This window comes from Protopterus annectens, chromosome 7.part0, assembly GCF_019279795.1.
Source record: "Protopterus annectens isolate FY-2018-M chromosome 7.part0, PAN1.0, whole genome shotgun sequence".
Classification (NCBI taxonomy): domain Eukaryota; kingdom Metazoa; phylum Chordata; order Ceratodontiformes; family Protopteridae; genus Protopterus; species Protopterus annectens.
The window spans coordinates 1,212,722,297-1,212,748,437 of record NC_056739.1 but is presented as its reverse complement, the minus strand read 5'-3'; the positions used below and the strand labels follow the sequence as shown (position 1 = coordinate 1,212,748,437).

At 41.6% G+C, this 26,141-nt stretch overlaps 1 protein-coding gene across 1 annotated transcript in view; it reads right to left on the bottom strand.

The window, feature by feature from the left end:
• The window catches only part of LOC122806979, a 388,827-nt gene that overhangs the window by 266,759 nt on the left and 95,927 nt on the right, over positions 1-26,141 (bottom strand). Inside the window, exon 5 of the mRNA XM_044077841.1 lies at positions 21,981-22,125. Within this exon, the coding sequence (XP_043933776.1) occupies positions 21,981-22,125 (145 nt within the window). The remainder of the gene's footprint in view (positions 1-21,980; positions 22,126-26,141) is intronic.

The following is a 26,141-nucleotide window of genomic DNA, read 5'->3' as shown; positions in this document are numbered from 1 at the left end:
CATAGAAACATGAGCACAGTGTATAAGTTGCCAAGTACACTATATTTTTCTGTAATACATGTTGCCCTACAATTAAATAAAAATTTTCTATAGTTAATGGATGGACAAATGAAGCAGTGTCATTTTTAAAAAATATCATCACAACAAGTACAATTTATACAGGAGAAGGTACCCATTTTAAAACCATACTACCTGCCCTTATTCTGCTTTGGAAAATCCTTACAACATAGTTTAAGTTTTAGATTTTGGGCATTTTTATATGCAAAAGTAGGCCTACTTTCCAATATTTGGCGCATTTCTGGCATAGCCATCAAAATGCTGCAATTTTTCTCTATTACCTTCTTTAATTGCTTAGTTCTTAAATTATATGTTGTTAGATATCTTATTACTTCTGCTTTACATACATTCAATGGTGGGCTTTCTTGCTTAATATGAAATGCCACAATATTACTAGCTTTCCTGGCTTTAAGAGTTTCATTTACATACTGGTCTACCATTCTATACGAATAACCCCTTTCTAAGAATTCAGTAGCCATATCATCTAGTTCTTTACAAACCTCATCATTAGTATTCAACCTACTTACCCTTAACATTTGAGATTATTCCTTTGAATATATGCAGTGGATGCATACTATTCTTATGTACTTACCTAACTTGCACTTCTTTTTTGTGTACACTAGTCCCAATACTTTCACCTTTCCTTTCTATAGTTACATCCAAAAAGGATATCTTTTTTGGTGAGCAAACTATTTTAAACCAAAAAGATGTCGTTACTCTCTAGATATCGTACAACATTTTCTCACTGTTTCCTCAGTGCCTTTCCACACCAAAAAACAACCATCTACAAATCTGCCACAATATAATATGCCCTCTTTCCCCTCATTCTCTGCACTAAACATAATGTTCTTTTCCCACTGATGCGTTACTAAGTTAGCATATGTGTTGGCCACTTCTGTACCCATGGCTACACCTGCTATCTGTAGATACGGTTCCTCATTAAACAGAAACACGTTCTTTGTTAGAACTATATCTAATAGATGGTACATATTCTCTCTCTCTCCTGTTTGTACGTCTGTTTCCTCATTTAGGAAACTACGAATGGTCTCTATCCCATATTCACTGGGTATAACCGTAAAGAGGGAATCTACATCTAATGTAGCAAAAATAAATTCTACATTACCATTAGATATATGCCAATTCTTTAGTTTTTGTAAAAAGTCATTAGTAACTTTTAAGTAGCTACTACATAAAGGCAGGTATTTGCTTAAACTTTCCTGGAGGTATGATACCGGTTCTGTAATCCACCCCCTTCCTGATACCCCCCAGTGAGACCAATAGTGTGTTACTGATTTGTGCAGTTTCGGTATACCATATATAAATCGGTATTTTAGGACAGGACACTGTAAAAAAGTTAAACAGTTCTATTGATAAACCATTATTAAACTGCATGTCATAGATTGCCATATTGTAGTCACTAATACACTTATCTCTTGAAAAGTAATTTTTTAAAAAGTTTTTTCACCTTGCAAAAAATGTATGCATGGCAGTCACATAGTCTTCTTTGTCCATTAAAACTATTGCTCCCCCCTTATCGGCCTGCTTAATTACTATTTGATCATTCATCATTAATTGCTGTAACCTTCTACTCTCGACTCAAGTTATAACATTTCCTTTCTAACTTTTTAGCATGCAGTTGCCTTAATTCATTTTCACAGATATTGCAAAATGCTGTAACTATAGGATAGCTAGTTGGTATAAACACTTTCTTTTACATACATCATTTAAACTAATGTTTTGACTTTCTTTAAAGATTAATTTTAAATTACTTCTTCTAGCAAACATTTTTAAATTTGTTAGAGCATCAACGATAGTGTTCATAAGTAGGTATGAACTTTAATTCCTTTTGTAATAATGTCTCATGTTCTGTTAATAAGGCAGAACTTGAAAGGTTTACAATAGCTGTTAATGCCTTAGTCGGTGTCTTGCTGCTTTGTCTGAGAAAACGGACTGCTCTTTTTTTTGTTTCGCCATACCACCCATATGTTTTCCCGGTTGCTCTTGTATGGGATGGTCCCTGATAGGTTTTTGCAAGCTTATATTTATTTTCTCAGCTACCTCCAGCCAGAATGGGGTCTTTAAAAAAAAATCCATCTTCTTGGTTGCCGTTTTATCCATTTCTTTGGGGTCTGCTATTACTTTTAATGATGCATGTGAATTACCCATAGTGCGCTGTGATGTAGGAGTATTTTGACGCTCCTTTACTCCATCTTTCACTATACGCTCTCGACTCTGTTCTCTTGAGCCCAATCCTTTACCCTCTCATTCTCGATTTGTTCCTTTAGATGTCTCTCCTTCCTGGTCTTGCGTCATTCGCAAGCTCGTCACCTCATGAATATTCATGCTGTCTTTACAAGCTACACTCATTACCAGAGTGTTATCTAGTATTATTTGAAATAAGCAGTACATCTCCTCTTTCTGATTATTTTTAGCGATGTTGGTTCTTGCCGTTTTCCACCAAAAGAGGATGTGCCCTATCTTATAGTCATTAATATCTCTCAACAACTTATGTTTTTTAGTAGATTCCAGTTTACCATCTAGTTGCTGCAGCCTATTTATCAACTGGTAGTGATGTGCTACACCAGGATAATGCAGATTTTCACACAATTCATTTTCCAGCTTAAATATTTCATTTATCATTTCTGACTCTATTGATGCAAAAAAAACATTCATCAGTTGCATATAATCACTAGTCAATTTAAGATTTAATTGTTGCCATTTTTTTTTTTTAGAAGTTCAGGGTACGTATTATCATAGGATGGCAAAGTTTTAATACGCAAGCCTTTTGGCAATAAACAGAACATGCTGGAGGGATAGATTCCGGTCTCAGAGACTTCCCACACTCTGGAACAGACTACCTATCTACATCAAACAAAGCTCCTCATTAGCACTCTTCAAGAAAAATCTTGATGATTGGACGGGAGATAGGAAATTCACCCCGGGGATCACTTCTGTGGCTCTACTCGATAGGGGCACAGGAAAATAATTTACTTGGGTGGCAAAAGCCAGGAAGCCGTTTGGCTAGGCTTATATAGGCTCTAGGGCCAATAGCCTAGTACCTACCTATGAACCTATGAGCAGGTCTGAAAACTCCTGTGTTGATGGAGATGATGGCTCAAGATAATCCGGATGCTGATCAGCAAGTAAACTGGAATATGGTGGATAGAAGATGCTAGAAGAGGCAAAGGAGGTGCTGTCAGATGAACAGGAAAAGAAGATAGACTACCTGAAGGTGTTGACAAGCAGTTTAGGGATATGCTTGCCCAATGGAGTAGATGGTTTTATACAGGCTTGCCCCTGCAACGATGTGTTAGTGTGAGCAGTAAACATTTACATATGAATAAATGGCAAACAAAAGGAAAGAAGGAAAGATGCTGTGACTGAAGCTGAAAGAAGACAAGGACTAAATGCAAAGGCAACTAAATCAGAAAAGAAGACCAGTGGTAAGAATTAAACAGGTATGACTTCATGGCCAGTATTATTTTTACCTTTGGTGTTTAAAGTACAGGACATACCAGCATCAATTCACTTAAAAGAAAGCTTTTGTGAAGTTACTTTTGAAAACTTTACTTGAAAATTTTATGAATGAAATGATGAAAAAGAGCTCATCAGTACTATGGAATGAATATACTGTTTTAGAACTCAGAGTTTGCAATTAAGGAAGAAAATGAATGAGCAACTGAGAAAGTCTGACACACAGGAACTTGAATTAAAGATTTTCCTTCCGTCTACCTGCAATAAGGCGCAAGAGATTAAAAAATGTGTGATGAAAGAAATGCTTGAAAGGGGTTGGAAGGTACATGTTACACTGGATGTGAAGAGGGAAAAATGCAGCACATTTCAAATGTTACAACTGTGAATGGGAAATGGGAACAGTGAGGTACTGGGTTCAGCCTAAACCAATTTTTTGATGGGTGAGAAGCACTTGATGCAAGACTATAACAATGACGTGCTCAACGTGGGAAAAGGGGACATACCACAAAAATGTAGAAATGCAATAAATGCAGGCATTTTTGACATGACTGTCCTTTGGTTTAAAAAAAAAAAAAGTTAGAAGAATTTCTTCTGAAATATTCTCTTCTAACAGATTATGACAAAGGTTGACACAATCTGGGTTAGTTGTGCATTAAATTTAAAATGGTCTCTACGGACTATAAGACAAATGTACAAGTAATCAAGACTGAATGGAAAGCACTTTTTGGAACAGAATAAATGAGAGCACAAACTGTACTGTAACACTACTGAAATTAAATAACCTATTGTCTCATAAATGCAGATGTTATGTGCTGCTTTATTAAAGTACTTTCCATTTTTAAACTGAAGAAATCTAGCCTGAAAAATGTCCTAAAAGAATGTCAAAACATTGTTAAGGGCTTTTGCCTCCATGTTAATGTGATGAGATCGCGCTTGCTGAGGTCAGATGACCCTGCACCTTCAGAGTGCTGAAGTAGACTCCTACAACCCAAATAGTTTGCTGTTAGGTTCATAGGTAAGTAGTAGGCTAATGGCCCTGGAGCCATTGCAAGCCTAGCCCTATAGTGTTCCCAGTCATCTGGCTTACTAGACGTTACTTCTCTTTGCCCCTATCTAGCAGTGTGATTGAAGTGATCCCTGGGGCGAATTTCCTATTTCCCATCCACTCATCAAGATTTCTCTTGAAGAGGGCCAGTGAGGTGCTCTGCTTGATGTGAATGGGGAGTTTATTCCATAGTATTGGAAGTCTCTGGGTTAGAAACCTGTCCCTCCAGCAGGTTCTGTTTAATGTGGTGATAAGGTTGAGGTCTTTGGAGTGAGTAGCATGGAGGCTTGGGATTTTTTCAGATTAAGCATGCCAGCCAAAACTGGGTCAGACATGGCTATGTATGTCAAGCAGAGATTGCCTCCAAGTAGGTGATATGAGATGGAGAATAGTTTAAGTTTTTTAAGTCTATCTACATAAGGCACGTGTTTGAGTCCCAAGATCCTTTTAGCGAGGAACTTCTGTAGCCTCTCCAGTTGTTGGAGGTGTCTAGTGAGGTACATGCCAAATGGGGCATTGTACTCTACAATGGGTCTGATGAGGGATGATTAGAGAGACACAGTACAGTTTTGTACCTACCATAAATGTAGATGTTAGAGTGTCTTCACTGCTGCAGTCATTACACTTGGGTTATTCTGCTGTCAGGCAGGCCCGCAGTCGGCCTGAGTTCCAAAATCTTGGTCTGGCGTCGGTCGCCGTCGCCTCTTCCCTAATGTCAGTGCGCCAGGGGTATATAAGAAGCAGCCGACGCCATTTTCTTCAGTTTTTTTTTTGCCCCAGATGTCAGGTGCCCCCAAAAATGGTAGGCAATACATATTGCTAATAAAACATACAAAAAAAGTAAAAATAAAACCTTCAGTAACCAGCAAATGCACCACATAGGTAGTAAAGGTTAGTCCCAGATAAGAAAGAGGGGTTGGCAGGTGGGTAACCTGGACTGCAGCAGTGAAGACACTCGAACATCTACATTTATGGTAGGTACAAAAAGTACAGTTTTGTACCTACCATAAATGTAGATGTTCGAGAGTATACATTGCTGCAGTCATTACACTTGGGTTATCCTGCCATCAGGTGGTTCCCCAGTCGGCCTGCGTTCCAAAGTCTTGGTCCGGCGGCGGTTGCCGTTGTCTCCTCCCTGACGTCAGTGCGACAGGTGTATACAAGATGCAGCCGACGCCATTTTCTTCAGTTTTTCTTGCCCCAGATGTCAGGTGCCTCTAAATAGGTAGGTAATTCCAATTGCTAATAAAACATACATAAGAAAAGCAAAAAACAACTTACAGCTACCAGCAAATACTCCCCATAGGTAGTAATGGGTAGAAGGCATAGGTACATACCAGCCAGTAAGAGGGGAAGGAAAGAAGGTAACCTGGACTGCAGCAGTGTATACACTCGAACATCTACATTTATGGTAGGTACAAAACTGTACTATGTTCGTGTTACACTGCTGCAGTCATTACACTTGGGTAGAATCCCAAAGCTGAGGAAGGGTGGCTGATTCTACAAGGCATTAGGGGTGGCTATAAGGCCCTGTAGCACTGCAGTGGCGAAGCCAGCTCTGGATTTAGAGTATAGAGGCAGATGGTAATGCTTGGTGAAGGAATGTACAGAACTCCAAGTTGCTGCTTCCAAAATATCCTTGGTAGGTACTCCCCTGAGGTAGGCAGTTGAAGCAGCTGTTGCCCTGGTGGAGTGAGATCTAATGCTGCTAGGTACAGGTTTTCCATGGTATGTGTAGCAGAAACTTATACAAAATGTCCTGTCCGTTTTGAAATGATTTTTCCATGTGCTCCTGGAGCATATGCTACCAATAATTGCTTAGATTTTCTGAAAGCTTTGGTTTTGTCCAAGCAGAAGCGTAACTGCCTGTGAATGTCCAAAGACTGCAGTAGTTTCTCCTCTTTATTCTGTGGTTTAGGATAAAAAGTTGGCAGGTGAATAGTTTGGTTTAGAGCCACACTGGATACCACCTTTGGCATAAAAGTAGGGTTAGTTCGTAAAGACACCCTGTCCTGGTGGAAAATGAAAGGTTCCACTGCCATTAGTGCCTGTAATTCTGAAACTCTTCATGCTGATGTTATTGCCAGGAACAGAGCAGTTTTCCAAGAGATATATTTTAATTCTGCTGTGTTGGCTGGCTCAAAAGGAAGTAAAGTTAGCTTCTCCAAAACAAAGTTGAGGTCCCAAGTTGGAGTAGGTGCTCTACGGGGCGGTCTTATATTTTTAGCCCCTCTGAGGTACTGTTTTAAGAGAGGATTAGAGAAAACTGGTAGATCTGTGTTGTAATGAGCAGAGATGGCAGAGACGTGGATCTTGATGGAGGAGAAGGAGTGTCCTTTGTCCAGCATCTCAGTTAAGCATTGTAGTATCCGAGGCATGTTTGAGACAAGAGGGTCAAGGCTGTGAGCTTGGTTCCAGGCACAGAATCTCTTCCATTTATCCGAATAGGCTTTCCTGGTACTAGGCCTTCTGGCCTCCAGAATGACATCCATAACAGCTTTGGAGAGAGGCATTGCTTGCTTGACTAAGGAATCTTCCATGCAGCTAGGTTTAAGGTCTTTAGCTGGCTGTGCAGTATTTGTTTGTTGTGCTGAGTCAGCAGATGTGGGATTTGAGGCAAAATCCAGGGTGGTTCTTGTGCTAAGCTCCTTAAGATTGGGTACCAGTGCTGGCGTGGCCAGTCTGGTGCAATCATGATAATTTTTGGCTCTTCTTGCCTGGCATTTATGAGTACTTTTGGCAGGAGAGGTAGTGGTGGGATAGTGTATACATGTAGGTTTTCCCAGCTGAATGAGAGGGCATCCACTTTCCATGCTTGTGGATGGCAACTCCTTGTGCAGAATTTTTGTAGCTGGCAGTTTATTGGGGATTCAAACAGATCTATGTCCGGGCTCCACCATTTCTGTGTTATCATTCTGAATATTTGCGGATTCAACTCCCATTCGTGGGGATCCATGATGTTTCTGCTTAAGTCGTCTGCCAGTGTGTTTCTCTCTCCTGGCAGGAATTGTGCTTGCAGATGAACTTGAAGGTTTATAGCTGTGTTCCATAAGGTCATTGCTTGTCTGCATAGAGGGTAGGAGTGAGTGCCCCCTTGCTTGTTTATGTACCACATAACTGTGGTGTTGTCCGTCTTTAGTAGAAGTTGTCATGGATGCAGCAGGTCCTTGAAAGCTATAAGCGCATTTTGTACAGCTAGCATCTCTTTTTGATTGATGTGAAGATGCCTTTGTTCTGCGGGCCACGTGCCCTGAATACATTTGCCTGCCATGTGTGCTCCCCAGGCGTAATCCGATGCATCTGTTGTCAGTGTTTGCCTGGCTGTGGGTTATGTAAAAGGCTGTCCCTTGTTGAGGTGACAAGCTTGAGCCCACCATTGAAACTCCTGTTGAAGGCAAGGGATTAGTGGTATAAGTGTTTCCAAACTTTGACAGTGTTGAGATCGTACATTCTTTAGGTACCATTGTAGTTTCCTCATATGCAGTCTGGCATATGGAATTAGTAGTATGCAGGATGCCATGTAACCCAAGGCCTGCAGAATTTTTCTTGCAGGGAGTTGGGTCTTTGTTGCCATGAACTGAAAGTATTGAGTCAGTTGTCCTTGTTTGTCTGGCGTGAGATAAGCCATCTGGGCCATTGTGTTCAAGCTGGCACCCAGGAATATAATCTCTTGTGAGGGCACTAGTTTTGATTTCTTTTCGTTTACTGTGTACCCCAGGCAACGTAATAACTTTTTTACAAATGCCAGATGCTTTAGAAGAATGTCCTTGCTCTCTGCTTGAATCAGGCAGTTGTCCAGGTACGGATAAATTTGAATTCCTTTCTGTCTGCAAAATGCAATTACTGGTGCCAGGCACTTTGTGAAGACCCTGGACGCAGTAGATAAGCCAAAGGGCAGTGCAGAGAATTGGTAGTGCATTGAACCAGCTATGAATCTGAGGTATCTTCTGCAGTTTTGTCTGATAGGGACATGCAGGTATGCCTCTTTGAGGTCCAAAGTCACGAGCCAAGCTTTTTGCCAAGCATGGGAAAAAGCTGCTGTAATGTTAACATTTTGAATTTCGGAACATCCAGGTAAGTGAGATGAAAGATCCAGAATGGGCCTCCAGGCTTTGTCCTTTCTGGGTACCAGAAAGGGTCTTGAGTAAAATCCTTGTCCTTGCTCCTGTGATGGTACCTTTTGAATAGCTCTCGTATCCATGAGTGCTGTAATTGTTTTTTGAGCCTCTGCCCATTGATTTGGTGGCAGATTTGGCATTCCTTTTAACCTTGGCGGAGTGTGAAAGTGGAACCTGTAACCTTGAAATACAATGTTGAGAACCTAATTGTCTTTGGTGATCATTTGCCAATTGTGGTAGAAGAGTGCCAGTTTTCCTCCCAAGGGGGCTGCCAAGAAGGATTTGTTTGGCAGCTGTAGTGGGCTGTCATTGGAGCTGCTTCTTATATGGTTGGGGCCTGTCTTCCCCTTCTTTCTGGCCTGATGCAACCCATTGTCGAGGCCTGTAAGGACCTTGTGTTTGACCTCTACCTCTTGGACGTCTGTATCTTCCCCTTTGAGGTCTGTCTGTAATTGGAAAGGACCAATTCTTAGTTGGCCAATTTCTGCTAAATCTAGGAGGCTGAACCTGTAAGAAATCCTTCACCGTTTGCATAGATTTTGCCTTATCCTCCATTTTCTTTAATACCTCTTCTGCCTTAACTCCAAATAACACATCCTGCTGCAAAGGTGCATCCAATAATTTGACTTTAACATGATCTGATAACGTATGTTCTTTTAACCAAGCATGTCTTCTAATGACAGAGCCTGTAACTGCTGCTCTGCAGGAGGCCTCTAGAGAATCAAAACCACATTGCAAAGTATGCTTTCCCACTTGTTCAGCTGCATGCAATAAATTCTGCATTTAGGATCTGAATCTGGAAGCATTTTTTGTTTTAACTAAGACAGTAAAAATTGCCGATATTTTAACATGTGAAACTGGCAATTTAAGGCTCTCATTGCTAAAGTTGCAGATGTATATACTTTCTTTCCCCATCTGTCTAATGCTCTGGAATCTCTGTCAGAGGGAACTGGATTCTTGGCTGATGAGCCCTTAACTTCTTTAGGTCCCTGAGAAATAGTTTCAGGGTCAGCTACAGGGCTTTTATATGGAAATTTATGTGAGTCAGGGACTCTGTAGTATCTGTCAGGTTTAACAGGGGCTGGAGGTAAGGAATCAGGATTTAAGTTGGATTCAGTATACACATCATCCACAATATCTAACACTGGCGGAATAGCAAGGGGTCTGTGTTGAGGTAATAAAAGGAACTCTCTGAGCCTTTTCTTGGATTCTGAGTAATCCTGACCTTCCCAGTGGAAATGCTCCCTCATGGAATGTAGGGTTTCCCCAAAGGAGTAGTCCTCAGGCGGCGAGGCTGATGGAATTGATTCCTCAGCATCAGAATCCTCATAAGGGGGTAAAGAGTATCCTAGGTCTGAGGATGAATCAGAAGAGATGGACACCTGATTGGAGGAGTCATAGTCTGCATACTGTCTAGGCCTTTTATCAGGAGGGGGATGGGACCCCCTGATCAGAGTGATTAGGTCTTCGGCCATTTTGAGCATTTGTTTCTTAGGCATGGTGGCCTGTCCTGGAGAATGCTGTATTTGTTTCTTTGACTTTAAAGGAGGCTTAGACTTAGATGAGGGTTTAATGCTTAACTGAGTAGATCTGAAGACACCCTCTCTGTAGCTGTGGGTTGCTCAGCTACTCCGGATCCCTCTGAAAGGTTAGTCTCGGTAGGATGAAGAACTTGTGCGTCCAAAGGCCCAGCCATCTCCACGTGGGAGTCAGAGGCGGCTTGTGGTTCTACAGAAGCAGTCGTCAGGGGCTGCGAAGGTGCCTCGCTGAAAACCGAAGAACCGGCGACTGGCCTAGAAGAGGCTTCGTCGTCAGTTTTGGGCCTCGGATGCCTATCCTTGTCTTTGCGTTTTTTGTGTATTCCAGTCATCGGAAGTTCCGACAGCATGGTATAATTGAATTTTCTACCAAAATAATGTCGGGCAAAATCAAACCGACGTTTAATAGTGCGCTTGTTAAACCTAGCGCAAAACCGACAACCAGTGACGTCGTGGTCAGGGCCTAGGCATGGGATACAATAGGAATGGAAATCCTTATGAGGTATTTGCTTCCCACAAGAAATACAGTTATTAACTTTTACTGACATCGGTCTGAGGCAAGAAAAAGTTTCCCCAATAGGGTACTTAGCTTTGTAAAAGACTTCGGTTCTGGATTCGGAATGAAAATCTCAGGAGACGGCCGACCGGCACTTGCAAACTGCTTTTGCTTCAGGCACTGCGTGGCAAGAAAGACTGAAGAAAATGGCGTCGGCTGCATCTTATATACCCCTGTCGCACTGACGTCAGGGAGGAGGCGACAGCAACTGACACCGGACCAAGACTTTGGAACTCAGGCCGACTGAGGAACCGCCTGACGGCAGGATAACCCAAGTGTAATGACTGCAGCAGTGTTAACACGATGAACATCTGTACTATATTCATCGTGTTGCACTGCTGCAGTCATTACACTTGGGCAGAATCCCAGAGCTGAGTTTGGGTGGCTGGCTCTATAGAGGATTTGGTGTGGTGCGGCTATGAGGCCCTGCAGCACTGCAGTGGCAAAGCCAGCTCCGGATCTAGAATAAAGAGGCAAATGGTAATGCTTGGTAATGGTGTGCACTGAACTCCAAGTTGCAGCTTCCAAGATATCTTTGGTAGGTACTCCTCTAAGGTAGGCAGTAGAAGTGGCAGTTGCCCTGGTGGAATGTGGTCTAATATTACTAGGTACAGGTTTCCCATGTTGTGTGTAGCAGGACCGGATACAGTGTCCTATCCACTTTGAAATGGTCTGCTTTGAAATAGCGTTCCCCTGTGATCCTGCAGCATATGATACAAACAATTGTTCAGATTTTCTGAAATCTTTTGTTTTGTCCACGTAGAAGCGCAATTGCCTGTTTATGTCCAAGGAATGTAGAAGTCTCTTCCCTTTATTCTGGGGATTTGGATAAAATGTTGGCAAGTGAATAGTTTGGTTAAGAGCCACACTGGATACCACCTTAGGCATAAAGGTAGGGTTTGTTCTTAAAGAAACCCTGTCTTGGTGGAAAATGATAAAAGGCTCCACTGCCATTAGTGCCTGCAGTTCTGAGACTCTTCGTGCTGAGGTTATTGCTAGAAGCAGAGCAGTTTTCCATGATATATATTTTAACTCTGCTGAATTGGCTGGTTCAAAAGGAGGCAAAGTGAGCTTTTCCAAAACGAAATTGAGGTCCCAAGTTGGTGTTGGTGCTCTCTGGGGCGGTCTTATGTTTTTAGCCCCTCTGAGGTACTGCTTTAGCAATGGGTGAGAGAAAATAGGAGGATCTGTGTTGTAATGAGCAGAGATGGCAGAAGCGTGAATCTTAATGGATGAGCGTGAATCTTAATGGATGAGAAGGATAGTCCTTTGTCCAGCATCTCAGTCAAGTATTGTAGTATCTGAGGAATGTTAGGGACCAAGGATCAAGGTTTTGAGCCTGGTTCCAGGCACAGAATCTCTTCCACTTTTCTGAATAAGATTTCCTGGTGCTAGGCCTCCTGACCTCCAAAATGACATCCATAACAGCTTTAGAGAGAGAAGTTGTCTGTTTGGCTAATGAATCTGCCATGCAGCCAGGTTTAAGGTTTTGAGCTGACTGTGCAGTATCGAATTGTTTTGCTGAGTCAGAAGGTGTGGAATTTGAGGCAAAATCCAAGGTGGGCCTTGAGCGAAGTTCTCTAAGACTGGGTACCAATGCTGGCGTGGCCAGTCTGGAGCAATCAGAATCATTTGTGGTTTTTCTTGTCCGGCTTTTAGGAGTACCTTTGTAAGGAGAGGCAGAGGTGGGAAGGCATAAACATATAGGCTTTTCCAGCTGAACGAAAGAGCATTCACTTTCCATGCTTGAGTGTGATAAGCCCTTGTGCAGAATTTTTGTAGTTGGTAACTCAGTGGTGAGGCAAAATATCTATATCCGGGCACCCCCATTTTTGCATTATCATGCTGAAGACTTGCGGATTTAAATTTCCACTCATGAGGATCCATGATGTTTCTGCTTAAGTCGTCTGCCAGAGTGTTTTTCTTTTCTGGCAGGACTTGTGCTTGCAGATGAACTTGATAGGTTAAAGCTGTGTTCCACAAGGTCACGGCTTGTCTGCATAGGGGGTAAGAATGAGTGCCCCCTTGCTTGTTTATGTACCACATTACAGTGGTGTTGTCGGTCTTTAATAGTAATTGTCCTGGATGCAGAAGATCCTTCCTTGAAAGCTGCAAGGGCATTTTGCACAGCCAACATCTCTTTTTGATTGATGTGAAGATGCATTTGGTCTGTGGGCCATTTGCCCTGAATACATTTTCCTGCCATGTGTGCCCCCCAGGCGTAATCACAGGCATCTGTTGTTAAAGTCTGCCTGGCTGCGGGAAGAGTGAAAGGCTGACCCTTGTTGAGGTGACATGCCTGTGCCCACCATTGAAACTCCTGTTGTAGGCAGGGAATTAGTGGTATTAGTAGTATGCAGGATGCCATGAATCTCAAGGCCTGCAGAATTTTTCTTGCAGGGAGTTGGGACTTTGTTGCCATCAATTGAAAATACTGAGTCAGTTGTCCTTGTTTGTTTGGCATGAGATAAGCCATATGGGCCTTTGTATTTAAGCTGGCACCCAGGAATATTATCTCATGTGAGGGCACTAGTTTTGATTTCTTTTAGTTTACTGTGTACCCTAGGCAACTTAATCTTTTTACGAATGCCAGATGCTGTAGAAGAATGTCCTTGCTCTCTGCTTGAATCAGGCAGTCGTCCAGATATGGATATAGTTGAATTCCTTTTTGTCTGCAAAATGTAATTACTGGTGCCAGGCACTTGGTAAAGACCCTGGGCGCAGTAGATAAGCCAAAGGGCAGTGCAGATAATTGGTATTGCATTGAACTAGCTATGAATCTGAGGTATCTTCTGCAATTTTGTCTGATAGGGACATGCAGGTATGCCTCTTTGAGGTCCAAAGTAACAAGCCAAGCTTTCTTGCCCAGCATGGGAAGGAGCTGTTGTAGTGTCAGCATTTTGAATTTTGGAACATCCGATGGAAAGGTCCAGAATGAGTCTCCAGGCTTTGTCCTTTCTGGGTTCCAGGAAGAGTCTTGAGTAAAATCCTTGTCTTTTTTCCTGCTGTGGTACTTTTTGAATAGCTCTTATGTCCATGAGAGCTGTAATTTGTTTTTGTGCCTCTGACCATTGATTTTGTGGCAGGTCTGGCATTCCTTTTATCCTTGGAAAAGTGTGAAAGTGGAACCTGTAACCTTGAGACACAATATTCAGCACCCATTTGTCTTGGGTGATTGCTTGCCAGTTTTGAGAAAAAAGTGCTAGTTTCCCCGCTAAGGGAGCTGCCAAAAGGGAAGAGTTTGGCATTGGAAGGGGGAAGTCATTGGGACTGTTTCCTGTAAGGTTGTGACTTGTCCTCACCTCCTTTTGGGTTTGAAGCACCCCACTGTCATGGTCTGCAAGAGCCTTGTGATTGAGATCTGTCTCTTGGGCATCTGTATCTGCCTCTTTGTGGCCTGACACTGGAAAGGACCAATTCTTTGTAGGCCAATTTCAGCTAAATCGTGGTGGCTGTACCTGTAAGAAAGCCTTCACTGTTTGCATAGATTTTGCCTTATCCTCCATTTTCTTTAATACCTCTTCTGCCTTAATACCAAATAAATTATCTTGCTGCAAAGGAGCATCCAATAATTTCCTTAACATGATCTGGTAAACTTTGTTCTTTTAACCAAGCATGTCTTCGAATCACAGATCCTGTAACTGTTGCTCTACAAGAAGCTTCTAATGAATCAAAACCACATTGCAAAGTATGCCTTCCCACTTGTTCAGCTGCATGCAGTAAATCCTGCATTTCCTTATAGTCAGGTTGTTCTGCATTTGTACTCATTTTCTGTTTTGAGACAGTAAGTATTGTTGATATTGAAGCATGTGAAACTGGCAATTTAGAGCCCTCACTGCTAAAGTTGCAGAGGTGTAAACTTTCTTTCCCCATCTGTCTAATGCTCTAGAGTCCCTATCTGAGGGGACTGGATTCTTAGCCATGGAAGCCTTAACCCCTCCGGGACCCTGGGAAATAGTTTCTGGGTCAGCAACAGGGTTTTTATAAAGAAATTTGTGAGAGTCAGGGACTCTGTAGTACCTGTCTGGCTTGACTGGAGCTGGGGGTAAAGAATCAGGATTTAAACTAGTTTCAGAGAACACATCATCCACAATGTCCAACACTGGCAGAATAGCAAGGGGCCTGTGCTGAGGCAGTAAAATAAAGTCTAGATATAGAGTCTTTTCTTGGATTCTGAGTAATCCTGGCCCTCCAAATGGAAATACTCCCTCATGGTATGTAAAGTTTCCCCAAAAGAGTAATCCTCAGGAGGAGAGGCTGAAGGAATTGATTCTTCAGCATCAGAATCCTCATAGGGGGGTAAAGAATATCCCTGGTCAGAAGAGGAATCAGAATATATTGAAACCTGGTTAGAGGAATCATAGGCTGTATCCTGCCTAGGCCTTTTATCAGAAGGGGGATGGGAACCCCTGATCAGAGTTATCAAGTCTTCGGCCATCTTGAGCATCTGCTTTTTAGGCATGGAGGCCTGTCCAGGTGAATGCTTGTAATTGCAATGGTAAGTTGAGTAGGCCTGAAAACACCCTCAGAAGCCAATGCCTGCTCAGCGGCTCTGGACCCATCTGAAGGGTTAATCTCCGTTGGCCCATCACCTTCAGTATCCAGAGGCCTGGGCACCTCCACATGGGAGTCGGTCGTGGCCTGTGGTTCTGAGGTAGCGGGTGTCAGGGGCTGCGAAAGCACCTCACTGAAAACCTGCGAACCGGCGACTGGCCTAGAAGAGGCTTTGTCGTCAGTTTTGGTCCTCGGAAGCCATTCTCATCTTTATCTTTGCGTTTTTTTTTTGTGCATTCCGGTTGTCGGTTGTTCCGATGGCATTGTATAATTAAACCTTCGCCCAAAGTAATGGTGAGCAAAATCAAACAGACATTTAATAGTGTGTTTGTTAAATCTAGCACAAAACCGACAACTAGTGACGTTGTGATCTGGGCCTAGGCATGGGATACAGTAAGAATGAAAATCCTTATGAGGTATTTGCTTCCCACAAGAAATACAATTATTAACTTTTACTGACATCGGTCTGAGGCAAGAAAAAGTTTCCCCAATGGGGTACTTAGCTTTATTGAAGACTTCGGTTCTGAAATCGAATATGAAATCTCAGGAGTCGGCCGACCAGCACTTGCGAACTGCTTTTGCTTCGGGCACCGTGCGGCAAGAAAGACTGAAGAAAATGCCATCGGCTGCTTCTTATATACCCCTGGCACACTGACGTCAGGGAAGAGGCGACAGCAACCGATGCCGGACCAAGACTTTGGAACTCAGGCCGACTACGGGCCCACCTGACGGCAGGATAACCCAAGTGTAATGACTGCAGCAGTGAAACACGAACATCATGACATCTTCTTGGATGAGAAACCTTTTATGAGATGTGCCACGTAGGACTTCCTAACTACAGTGGTAACGTGGTTGTCGAAGGAGAGGTTGCTCTCTACCTGTGTCCCTAGATCCCTTATTAACTCCTTCAGAGTTAAGTGGGTTCCCTTTGATATGGTAGTTTGTGGGCACCATGTTTTTTTCCCCGAAGGGAATGACTATGCATTTTTTGGCATTTAGCCTAAGGCCATGGTTTTGGCACCAGTTGTTGGTCTCCGTGAGGCCTTTTTGTAGATGTCCACATCACCAGAGTCCCTTGGTGTTGGCTTGAACTTCAGAGAAGTAGATACCAAACAGGAGAGGACCCGGAACCAATCTTTGTGGGACTCCACTTGAAATGCCCGGTAGTCAGATCTGGAGTCAGCTACTTTCACTGTGTGGGTTCTGTCACTGAGCCAGTTTGCAACCCATCTAGTGATGTAAGGGTTAATGCCCAGATTAGTGAGCCTATCAATGATTCCAGAGTGTGGAATGGTGTCAAAGGCTTTGGCTAAATCGAGGTAGGCAGTGTGGACAGCGTTGCCTTCATCCAGTGCTCTGGTGACAGCTTCGAAGAAGTCTATCAGATTTAGCAGACATGATCTGCCTTTCATAAACCCAAACTGTGTGGGGTCCAGGGTTTGAAGGTCCCCTATATCCTTATAAGATCCATAATAATACGTTCCATAGCCTTACAGATCAGGCTCAAGCGGATAGGGTGGTAGTTCCCAGGGTTAGTAGTCACACCCCCTTTGTGGAGTGGGATGACTGTAGCAGTGCACCATTCAGTGGAAAAAAAAAGCCTGAACTGAGGCTGTAGTTGGACAGAGCACTCAGATGTGGTGTCAGTTCCTTTTGTAGATCGTGCAGGACACAACCCAGTATATTATGTGATCCCATGGAAGCTGTGTTCTTAGCTTTGGTCAGTGCATTTTTTACTTGTGCAATCGTGATAAGGATTTGGTATTCCTTAGGTATGAGGATGGGTCCTTTAGGGGGTGAGGGGGGATTAAAAATTTGCACTGAACCTGTCTGCCAAGATATTGGCAATGTCAGTTGAGGTGGTGTTGTGCTGTAGCTCCAAGCAAATCTGCATAGTATTATGCAGATTCTTGACATAGCTAAAGAAAGTCTTGTGGTTGTCCTTAGTATCTGTAGCAATTTTGTTTTCGTAACTAGCTTTTGTGTATTTGATGAGGGATCTCAGTTTTTTACTGAGATTTCCTAGGGAATATTTCCAGTCATCAGACTTTACTTTTCTCTGCACCAGTTTTTTCCTTCTGTTGTAGAGCTTGTAATGGCAGGGGTCCACCAGATTGCCTTCCTTTTTTAGAGGAGAGTATCTTGGTTTTGTTTGGTATGGCCCTATCTATGCAATTGCATAGGTGCTCATACAGTGCCTTGGTGTATGATTCAGCAGCTATACTCCCATTCTCTATTTCTATGGATGACGTGAAGCTTGCCACTTCTGTCCTAAGTTAGCTTTGGAAACATTTTTCACTGTATTTTCCTTTTTCGGGGGTGGGGGCGGGATCTGAATATCAATGTTGATTAACGTGTGGTTGGATTGAACCAGGGAGGGGTTTATCATAGGAATAGACCAGCGGTCCCCCATGTTTGTAATGACTAGATCGAGAATGTTATTTCCCCTAGTGGGGATGAGGATGAGTTGGTCTAAGTCATTGGAGTTGATGAATTTCAGGAAACATTGGGCAAAAGAGTTGGAGCATGACTAGTTGTTCCAACTAATGGAGGGGTAAAGTCCACCAGTATAAGGGCATTATGCTGGACTTTGCATTCCTGGACACTCTGGAAAACATCAGAGTGGCAATTCCTGGGACATTGTGGGGGATCTGTAGCAGGCTACAACATGGACTGCAGTTTTGTCCAATGTTAACTGTATCTGAAATATTTCTGATGCATTATATGTTGGGCAACAAGTCTGGAGGTGTGTGCATCTTTTATGAAGATGGATACACCTCCACCTTTGGGGGTTCAGTCATCACATTCCTTAAAAGTTTGGTTCAGATTTGAAGGACAAAAGGTGTGATATGCATTGTAACTTGGTAGTGCAGGGGTGCTCTCAGGAGCCTTGAACCAGGTCTCTGTTACTGCACAGATGTCGATGCTTGAAAGTTTGAGGAGTGACTCAAGCAAGTGCATTTTGAGGTTTAGACTTCTAGCATTCAGTAGCATAACCCTTATGATGCTTTTGCTAGCAGATGTTATGGTGGTAAATTTATCTTCAGGGAATTGCCTAAAAAAGGCACTATAGGGGTGCCAAGGGCATTGGCCAGGATCCAGAATCCCAGGAGTGACAGATGCAGGCCGTCTCTGGCAAAGCATCAAGGTCTGTCTATCATGTCATCCTAAGCAGACAGATACTGGATCCCCTTTGAATTACACCAGAAACTTAGCCAATTGTTGAAGTCAATCATTTTCTGCTTGTACTGTGGTATCACTCTTGGCGATGGCAAGATGCTACTCATGGCTTGAGGATTACCTGCCTGGGCTACAAGATCAGAGAGCTCCTCCATGTCTCTTTTCATGTAGTCCAGGGAGGTAAGTCTTAGGTTATTCACACCAACATGTCACATGTACAATGACAGAGTCATATTTGTACTTGCTGTGGAGAGACCCAAGTGCATGCATTATGTAACTAATCCAGGCAGCTGACAGTGACTTTCTCCTTATTTAGCCTAGTGAGTGGGATGTCAGTGTGCCTTACAATTGAATCACCTATGACTAATGTGTTCGATACATTGTTCTGCCTTAGGGGCTTAGCTTGAGTAGCACACCGTTTGTGTAGGCTATTTGTCTTATGGTTTCTGCTTGGGTGAGATGGTTGCTTGCATTTGTGCCTCAAAGGTCTCTGTTGTTTGGGCAGACTTTTAAGAGAGCCTCCACGAAAGTGGTTGTGTGTTTCGTGTCGCTATATGATAGTGGTGGTGTGCGAACAGGGGAGCTTTGCGTTCTCTGTTATGTGGTGTGTGTTAACCTTCTCCTCCCGACTGGCTGACCCAGTCTTGCAATGAGAGAGCAAAGCCTCACGTTTGGCTAGCATCTCTGTTACAAGTGGATGTGCCTGGAGGTAGGAGGAGAGGGTTGTCAGTGTACATGAGGCAACTACTACATTGCCTCAGGATGCCCAGGTTCACCAGGTTAACGGGAGAAAGCATCAGAAACTGGCCATTGGGCATGCCTGGAGAAAGTGATTGGCTTTTTTAAGTACAGAGTTATTTATGCTTAGATTAAGTACTGAAACTTTTTGTTTCCTTTACGGAAAATTTAATGCTAGTAGCAATGGGTGAGCTTGCAATAAATGCTACAAGATGTTCTGAGCAAGTGCGAGATTTAAAGGTCTACTTTGAGTGCTTAGAGATAAAAGTTAACAAGGTGTAAGTGAAAATTTGAAGAGCAGACTTTAAGGCACTGGTAATGGTTTACCTTAGTGGTGCTGCACTTCACGCAAACACGTTTTTTTAAACAGAAAGATGAAAAGGATAGAAGTAGCCTAAAATGTCCAATAAAAAGACTACATCTGAGCTGAAACCACTACTTCAGCGACAGATAGTCTGTTTAGAGCTTACCAGTCCCACTGATAAGCAGAGAAGCTTCCCTCTATCTCAGTAAAGTCTGGGCAACACAGAAACCACAATACACTCCTGACATCAGCAAATCTGAAATCCGGTCTATTCTAGTTACAGAAAGGCGGGAAACAAAGGGGATGTATTTTTTGAAAAAAAAAGAAATTCTAACAGAACTGCAAAAATACTATTTAAAGCAGAAAATGGCTAGAGCACTTGAGTGTGTACCCTACAACAGTATTACAGGTGAATTTAACTTAAAACATGCAAATAAAATGCAAACAACAATATTAAACAGTTAAAATAAGTAGCAAGGCTTAATAAACTGCTAGAATAAAGTGCTGTAAGCAAAAAAAAAAAAAAAACAGCAAAAGAAGCAAAACGGTGGTACTTAAATCACTGAGTGTCTTTCTTCTCTCTTTCTGCTGCTGTAGAACTCTGCATGACACCCAGGCAGGATTTTGCTGAGGTTTAACAAGTGCAAAAAACGTGCAAACACATTTTTATTTAAACAAAGATGAAAGGGATAGAAGTAGCCCAAAATGGCCAATAAAAAGACCATTTCTAAGTTCAAACCACTCCTTAAGGGACAGATAGGTTGCTCATAGTTTACCACTCCAACTGATAAGTAGAGAAGCTTCCCTCTATCTCAGTAAGGTCTTGGCAACACAGAAACCACACACTGAATTTCTCATAGTACCGTCACTCCAAAAAAGTTTGCCATATCTGTCGAACACAGGAATTCCTTCTTTACATACTGAAGATTAGAAAACAACATGTCTAATTCTTCTAAGGACTGGCTTCTTGGACACTTGAGGTGAGAGCCTTCCCCTTCCTCATAAAAAGCATAGTATGAAGGACTAGAAGAAAGAAAGATGATGTACTCCAAAACTTAAAGGAACTTTCTGCGACTTCTGTCTGTCTTTAGCAGGACAGGTTTCATCACCACCAAGTCTATTACTGCACCTAAAAGATTAGTTGACATACAAGGGATAAGAAAACTTTTTTAATGTACTGTTATTTCTACAGAGTGAAGGAGTATACATGGCTGCTGTGTGTGTTGAATCAACAGTACTCTTGTCACTGCCACTATCAAACATTTGCCTAGATAGAGGAAAAGCACTTATTTTTCTTTCTCGTGTGTGTATACTGGATTTAAATGTTTCCAGTGCAAAAAGCAGTAGACGTGATGCTCCTGTTACAGCATCCAACGATGACACAGGCCCTAGGAAGACAGGACCACGTCAAGTCTAGACTTTTCCTTCAAGCACTGAATACTGGTACTTTCACATGATGACTGCTCGGAGGAGATTTGGACAATGTGCACTGAAGAATATAACTCAGTAACTGTGGACAAGAATGTTTGCCTCCTAACCCTGGCATATAAAATGTTGTTGCGAGCCATAAAGGCATGGCTATAATGAGTGCAAAAGCTGACATTCGGTACAAAACTGAAATATAAAAATATAAATACCATGTTACAGAGATGTGAAAGCAATTACTGGAGTATTAGTTACCAGGTTGAACAGTGGGTGGTCAGCTCATGTGGTACAGCCAGCACAGTGTGTTGTCTGTGAGTCGGAGGTCACTTCTACAACTACTATACCAGTAGACAGACACCAACACTAAGAGCACTGTGAGAAAGGTGACAATGAAATGGATAGTAAACAATGTCTAGAAAGACAAAGCTAAGCAAGTGCAGTATCATCTAACGGAAATGGAAAAAAGACTGAAAATGTTAACAGCTGAAATTAAGTATGCAGTTGAAATCTTTTACTTGAGCAACTGTAGAAGAACAGGGGTCTCAGGATACAGGTAAGGAAGTAATTCTTCATGTAAAGTTGGTCAAGTGGGATACTACAGAATCTACAAAAAAGCCACAGGACAGAAGGCAATTTTAAACAAGGATGGGAAGTGTGAAAACAAACAGCAAAGAAGAAGAGACCATTATGATGGCCAACTCCAAAATGATAGCCTTGCCTTACAATCCATAAAACATAAACAATGAGGCTTTAGGCTTGCTGTGTAATCAACAAAAAAATATGCTGTCATTTCCATACATTAACAAGAAGGTTTATGCTATAAGGCAGTCTCTATGTATTCCTCTTAATAGGTATATAAATTGGGCATACTTTTGTATAAAACTGTACCTGATACACACAAGATCATGTGGGTGTAAACTTAGTATGCTACAACGTAAATGTGCTACACTTTGCACTTCTCTGTAAAATAGAGTTCAGTACATAAACTTACCATTCGTGCTCCTTCAGTGAAAAGCCTTTCCATGTTTCGATCCAGCCAACGTAAATATGGACGAAAAAGGAGCTCTGTTTTCCCAATAAGCATGTTGGTGGCATGCTTTCCCTGTAGCCATTCTTCTGATGCCTTGCAGATATACCTGGAAAGCAAAATGGTCAAAGATTAAGTTAATAAAGATAAGCATGTCTACTACCCAAACACAAAACAAAATGAAGACTCAGTTTAATAGCAGTAGAAAAAAGCAAACTCAGTGACACCACTTGAGTGCTGTGAAAGGAGGACTGAAGGTTGTGGTTTGGACAAAAACACATTATACTAGCTTAAAAAAGCTGTCAGCCCTGTGGATACAAACTACTTTACTGATGATGTCAAGTTTTCTGTAATCTCAACAAATCCAGTACCACTGATCAGGTACACTGAAGGCCTTTCAAACTATGCAGTCACACATGAGAAAATGCCAGTATATCTACAAAGCAGACTGCCACAGATCTGAAGTGTTACAAAATTATTGCCCCAGGTGCCTTAAAGCTCACCAAACATATCCTCTAGGATGATTTGGCATCGCAGTTGTTTTAAACATTATAAGATGCGCTGAAAAGTCAGCTGTTTTAAGTCGTGACTTGGCCTTTTCCAGACAAAGATTCAGTAGCCAAACCCCTTCTCTACTGTAGTAATGGGAGTGAACCTCTATAGCTGTACAATCACTTTCACAGGGAGAATCACTGGATGGCCCCGAACGGCAGAAAATACAAGTGCAAGATGGTCAATGGCTATGCTGCAAATCAAGAAGGAAGAAAGAATCAAAAGTGCAAATAATGAATTCTGCATTAACTGAATTAGGCAGCTTTAAGCCACTAACCTGATACTGGCTCCATACAAGAACCCAGAACCATTACAAAGAAATTCAAAGATACGCTTTAAGTCACTGGGATTTTTCTAAAAAAGCCATGAAGGCTGAACCTGTGCTGCTCCTTCCTTAAAGTGGGCTCTACCGGACTGTTCTCAGTACTTCAGGTGTGCCTGCAAACTCCTGCCTCTTCTATGCAACACGCCAATGTGTGCAGCTATTCATTTCAATACTAAGTACTTAATGTATTTGTTCAGTGGTCTATAAACTGAAAGTCTCCATAGAATACTGTATGAAAAATGGTAACAATTAGAGCAGAAGTCTAATTCACTGAAAGTTGTTCCCAGATGGGAAAAGTTTATTTTATCACTCTTTACTATCAAGTACATTTTTCGGGACTGCAAATCAGAACTTAACTTGCAAAAGCCATAAAATGATGGCCGCGAAAGCACACTGGCAGAATAAGACTGCTGGCAAAGTTGATTTAAGCTGCAAGCCAGTACTAATCCAGAGTGCTCACAAGTTCTTACCATAAAGTCTTGTGATATTTAAGGCAGAGTAGTCCTCTCTGTTGAGCTATGAAAATATAGGAGGTTACTCAGAAACGTATGAATATGAATACAGGCAGCAATTAAAACATTATTTCATACTTTGAGCTGATTTTACATGGTTTTAACCTTGCAGAGTTTATACTGGTGTCTGTCACATATTTGAAAACCAGAGACATTCCTTTGCACTTACTGCATTTGCATATAGGCAAAGCTGCAAAATTTGTGAAGAGTAGGAAAAACACCCTTTACCTTCAGCTGTTATATCTACTTTACAACACTTTATTAACTCCAGCAGATCACAAGTCTCATGTAAATAATGTAAACCAAGATAATAGTATGCCTATCCTGTGGCATGCACAAGGACGTAAACTCTTTCTGAAACAATTGAGAGACTCAGGAAAAAAAATAGGTGGCAACTTCATAATCTGTGACAAGCAAAAAAATAGAAATGATGAAACAAAATTGTTCAGAAGAGTGGGACATATTAAATTACATTCAGATTGTGTAACCAAAAAGGTGGTGCAGTAGTGCTCAAATACAAGTCAAACCACAAAAAGCACTACTGTTGCGAGTCCACAAGACAGTTTATTCCAAATGTAAAACTCAAATAAAATTAAGCGCTTTCGTCAATGCCAGTTGACTTCATCAGAATAACCCAATGAACATGAAAATTGTTTAAAACAGTACAAGCTTAACAATGATTGGCTGTTTCACCCCACAATTATAAAACATGTTTTAAAAAAACATTACAAAATATTCAAGACTGATGCAAGAATATGAATAACTTAAAAAACAAGTTCTCATGTTTGCATTAAACAGTCTTCCACAAGGAAAATATTATATTAGTACAACAACAAATATTCGGATGCTTTTATATGTTTGTATGCATGTTCACATTTAAACCAGTTAAAGACATTTAAACATGTCCTGCCTTTTCTTTCAATATAGCTAATATAGTCAAATGGTCATTCAACCCCGGGGGAAAGTTTGCAGCTAGTCTTAGTTGCCATAAAAGTTCTTTCTTGTTTAAGGCATTTTCCCAATCTCCACCCCCAACATCAATATTCACTAGGTCTAATATAGCAAATTTAAAACCACTATTTCCCTATTTTCCAAGGGATTTAAATTTGTACCTAGGAAAATCCCAGATATAGCTGGTACTTTGGTTGATGTGCAACTTTGAGAAAATTAAACTTAAAATAATCTATTCCAACAAAGAAGAATGTGATACCACCAATTCTTCTTTGTTGGAATACCTTTGACCACAAGAAGCCACAGACTCTTCTTTTTTTTTGCTCTGATTTTTAATATTTTTTCCCAGTGCCCACATTCTTCAGAAGCAGCATTCTGAAGCATAGCTTGCAACTGCCCAGATTTTCTACAGTTTTGCCTCTTATTTTTGGTCTAGTCATCATAAAATGTGTGTTTTTTTCTGCCAAATCACCAAGGACTAAAATCACTAAATAATGAGACACATTTGAATTTCAGATTTCATATACTACAGAAAATACATTTTAATGCAAAACCTGTTGTTCTAGCAAAGCAACTTATCAAAAAAATATTTAAAATGTCTGTCCCTGATTTGAGACCTTTGTGTCACCACCCCCCCCCCCCCGCACATTTTCCAGAACTCCTGCAATAAGAGGTTAAGAGAGTATCTTCATAGTTGTTTTTTGTTTTTCTTCAGGAGAAGCATTCAAAGGCTCTTTTATTTTTCCATTGTCATCATTACTTATTTGAGAGAGCAGAAATGGAAGAAAGGCCCTGTCACAAGTCTCATAACAGACCATTACAGTATCTTGGCCACAGAAGAAATCAAGATAATTTTCTTGGCTAAGTGTTTCTTAGACTGGTCAAACAGATTTTTCAACTAATGGCGAACCTTCTGTGATGACTTGCCACAGCCAACCAGTAATCAAGGAGCCTCAGTCCTCACCACTGGCAACAGTGAGGGAACGTTCACCGAGAGGATGATAGGTACACACACAATATTTCCAGATGCAGCTCTTTGCATCAAGTGCAATTTCCCTTAAGAGCACACAGAGACCACAGTCAGTCTGGGGCTGGTTTCTCCTTTTTTCTCCAGATCCCCAATAAGACTCCCAGAGATCTCAGCTGAGTGACCAAGCCAAGACCCCCAAGCACCCTCTCTGTTCAACCAGTGCTACGTGTCCCTGCCCAAGTAGCTTGACACTCACACACTGATGTATGATTTACACACACACCTGGGAAAGGCTGACACAGGTTTACTAGCTATGACCCCTTCTGCCCAGACTATAAGGTAGTTATTACTGCCACCAGTCACTCCTCATCAGCTACTTTAAGGCCTTTAACAAAGGGTGTCCAAACTTGCTGTGTAATATTATTATTAACACAAATGGTTGTTTGACCAAGAGCAAGGCTATTAGGAGTGGCCCACACAGTGTCACCAAATTAATATGCAAGTGCTCTCAAAATGAAAAGTTTAAATGTATTTAATAACAAATAAAAGAACAAGACAATACTATATATATATATATATATATATATATATATATATATATATATATATATATATATATATATATATATATATATATATTTTTTTTTTTTTTTTTTTTCTCTCAGTGATGCAGTTCAAAACTGCAGGAAATATGTAAAAAGTACAGTTTTGTACCTACCATAAATGTAGATGTCCGAACAGGAATGCATCTGCAGTCCTTACAAATGGGTTGTCCTGTCGTCAGGCAGCCCTTCGGTCGGCCGGATTCCAAAGTC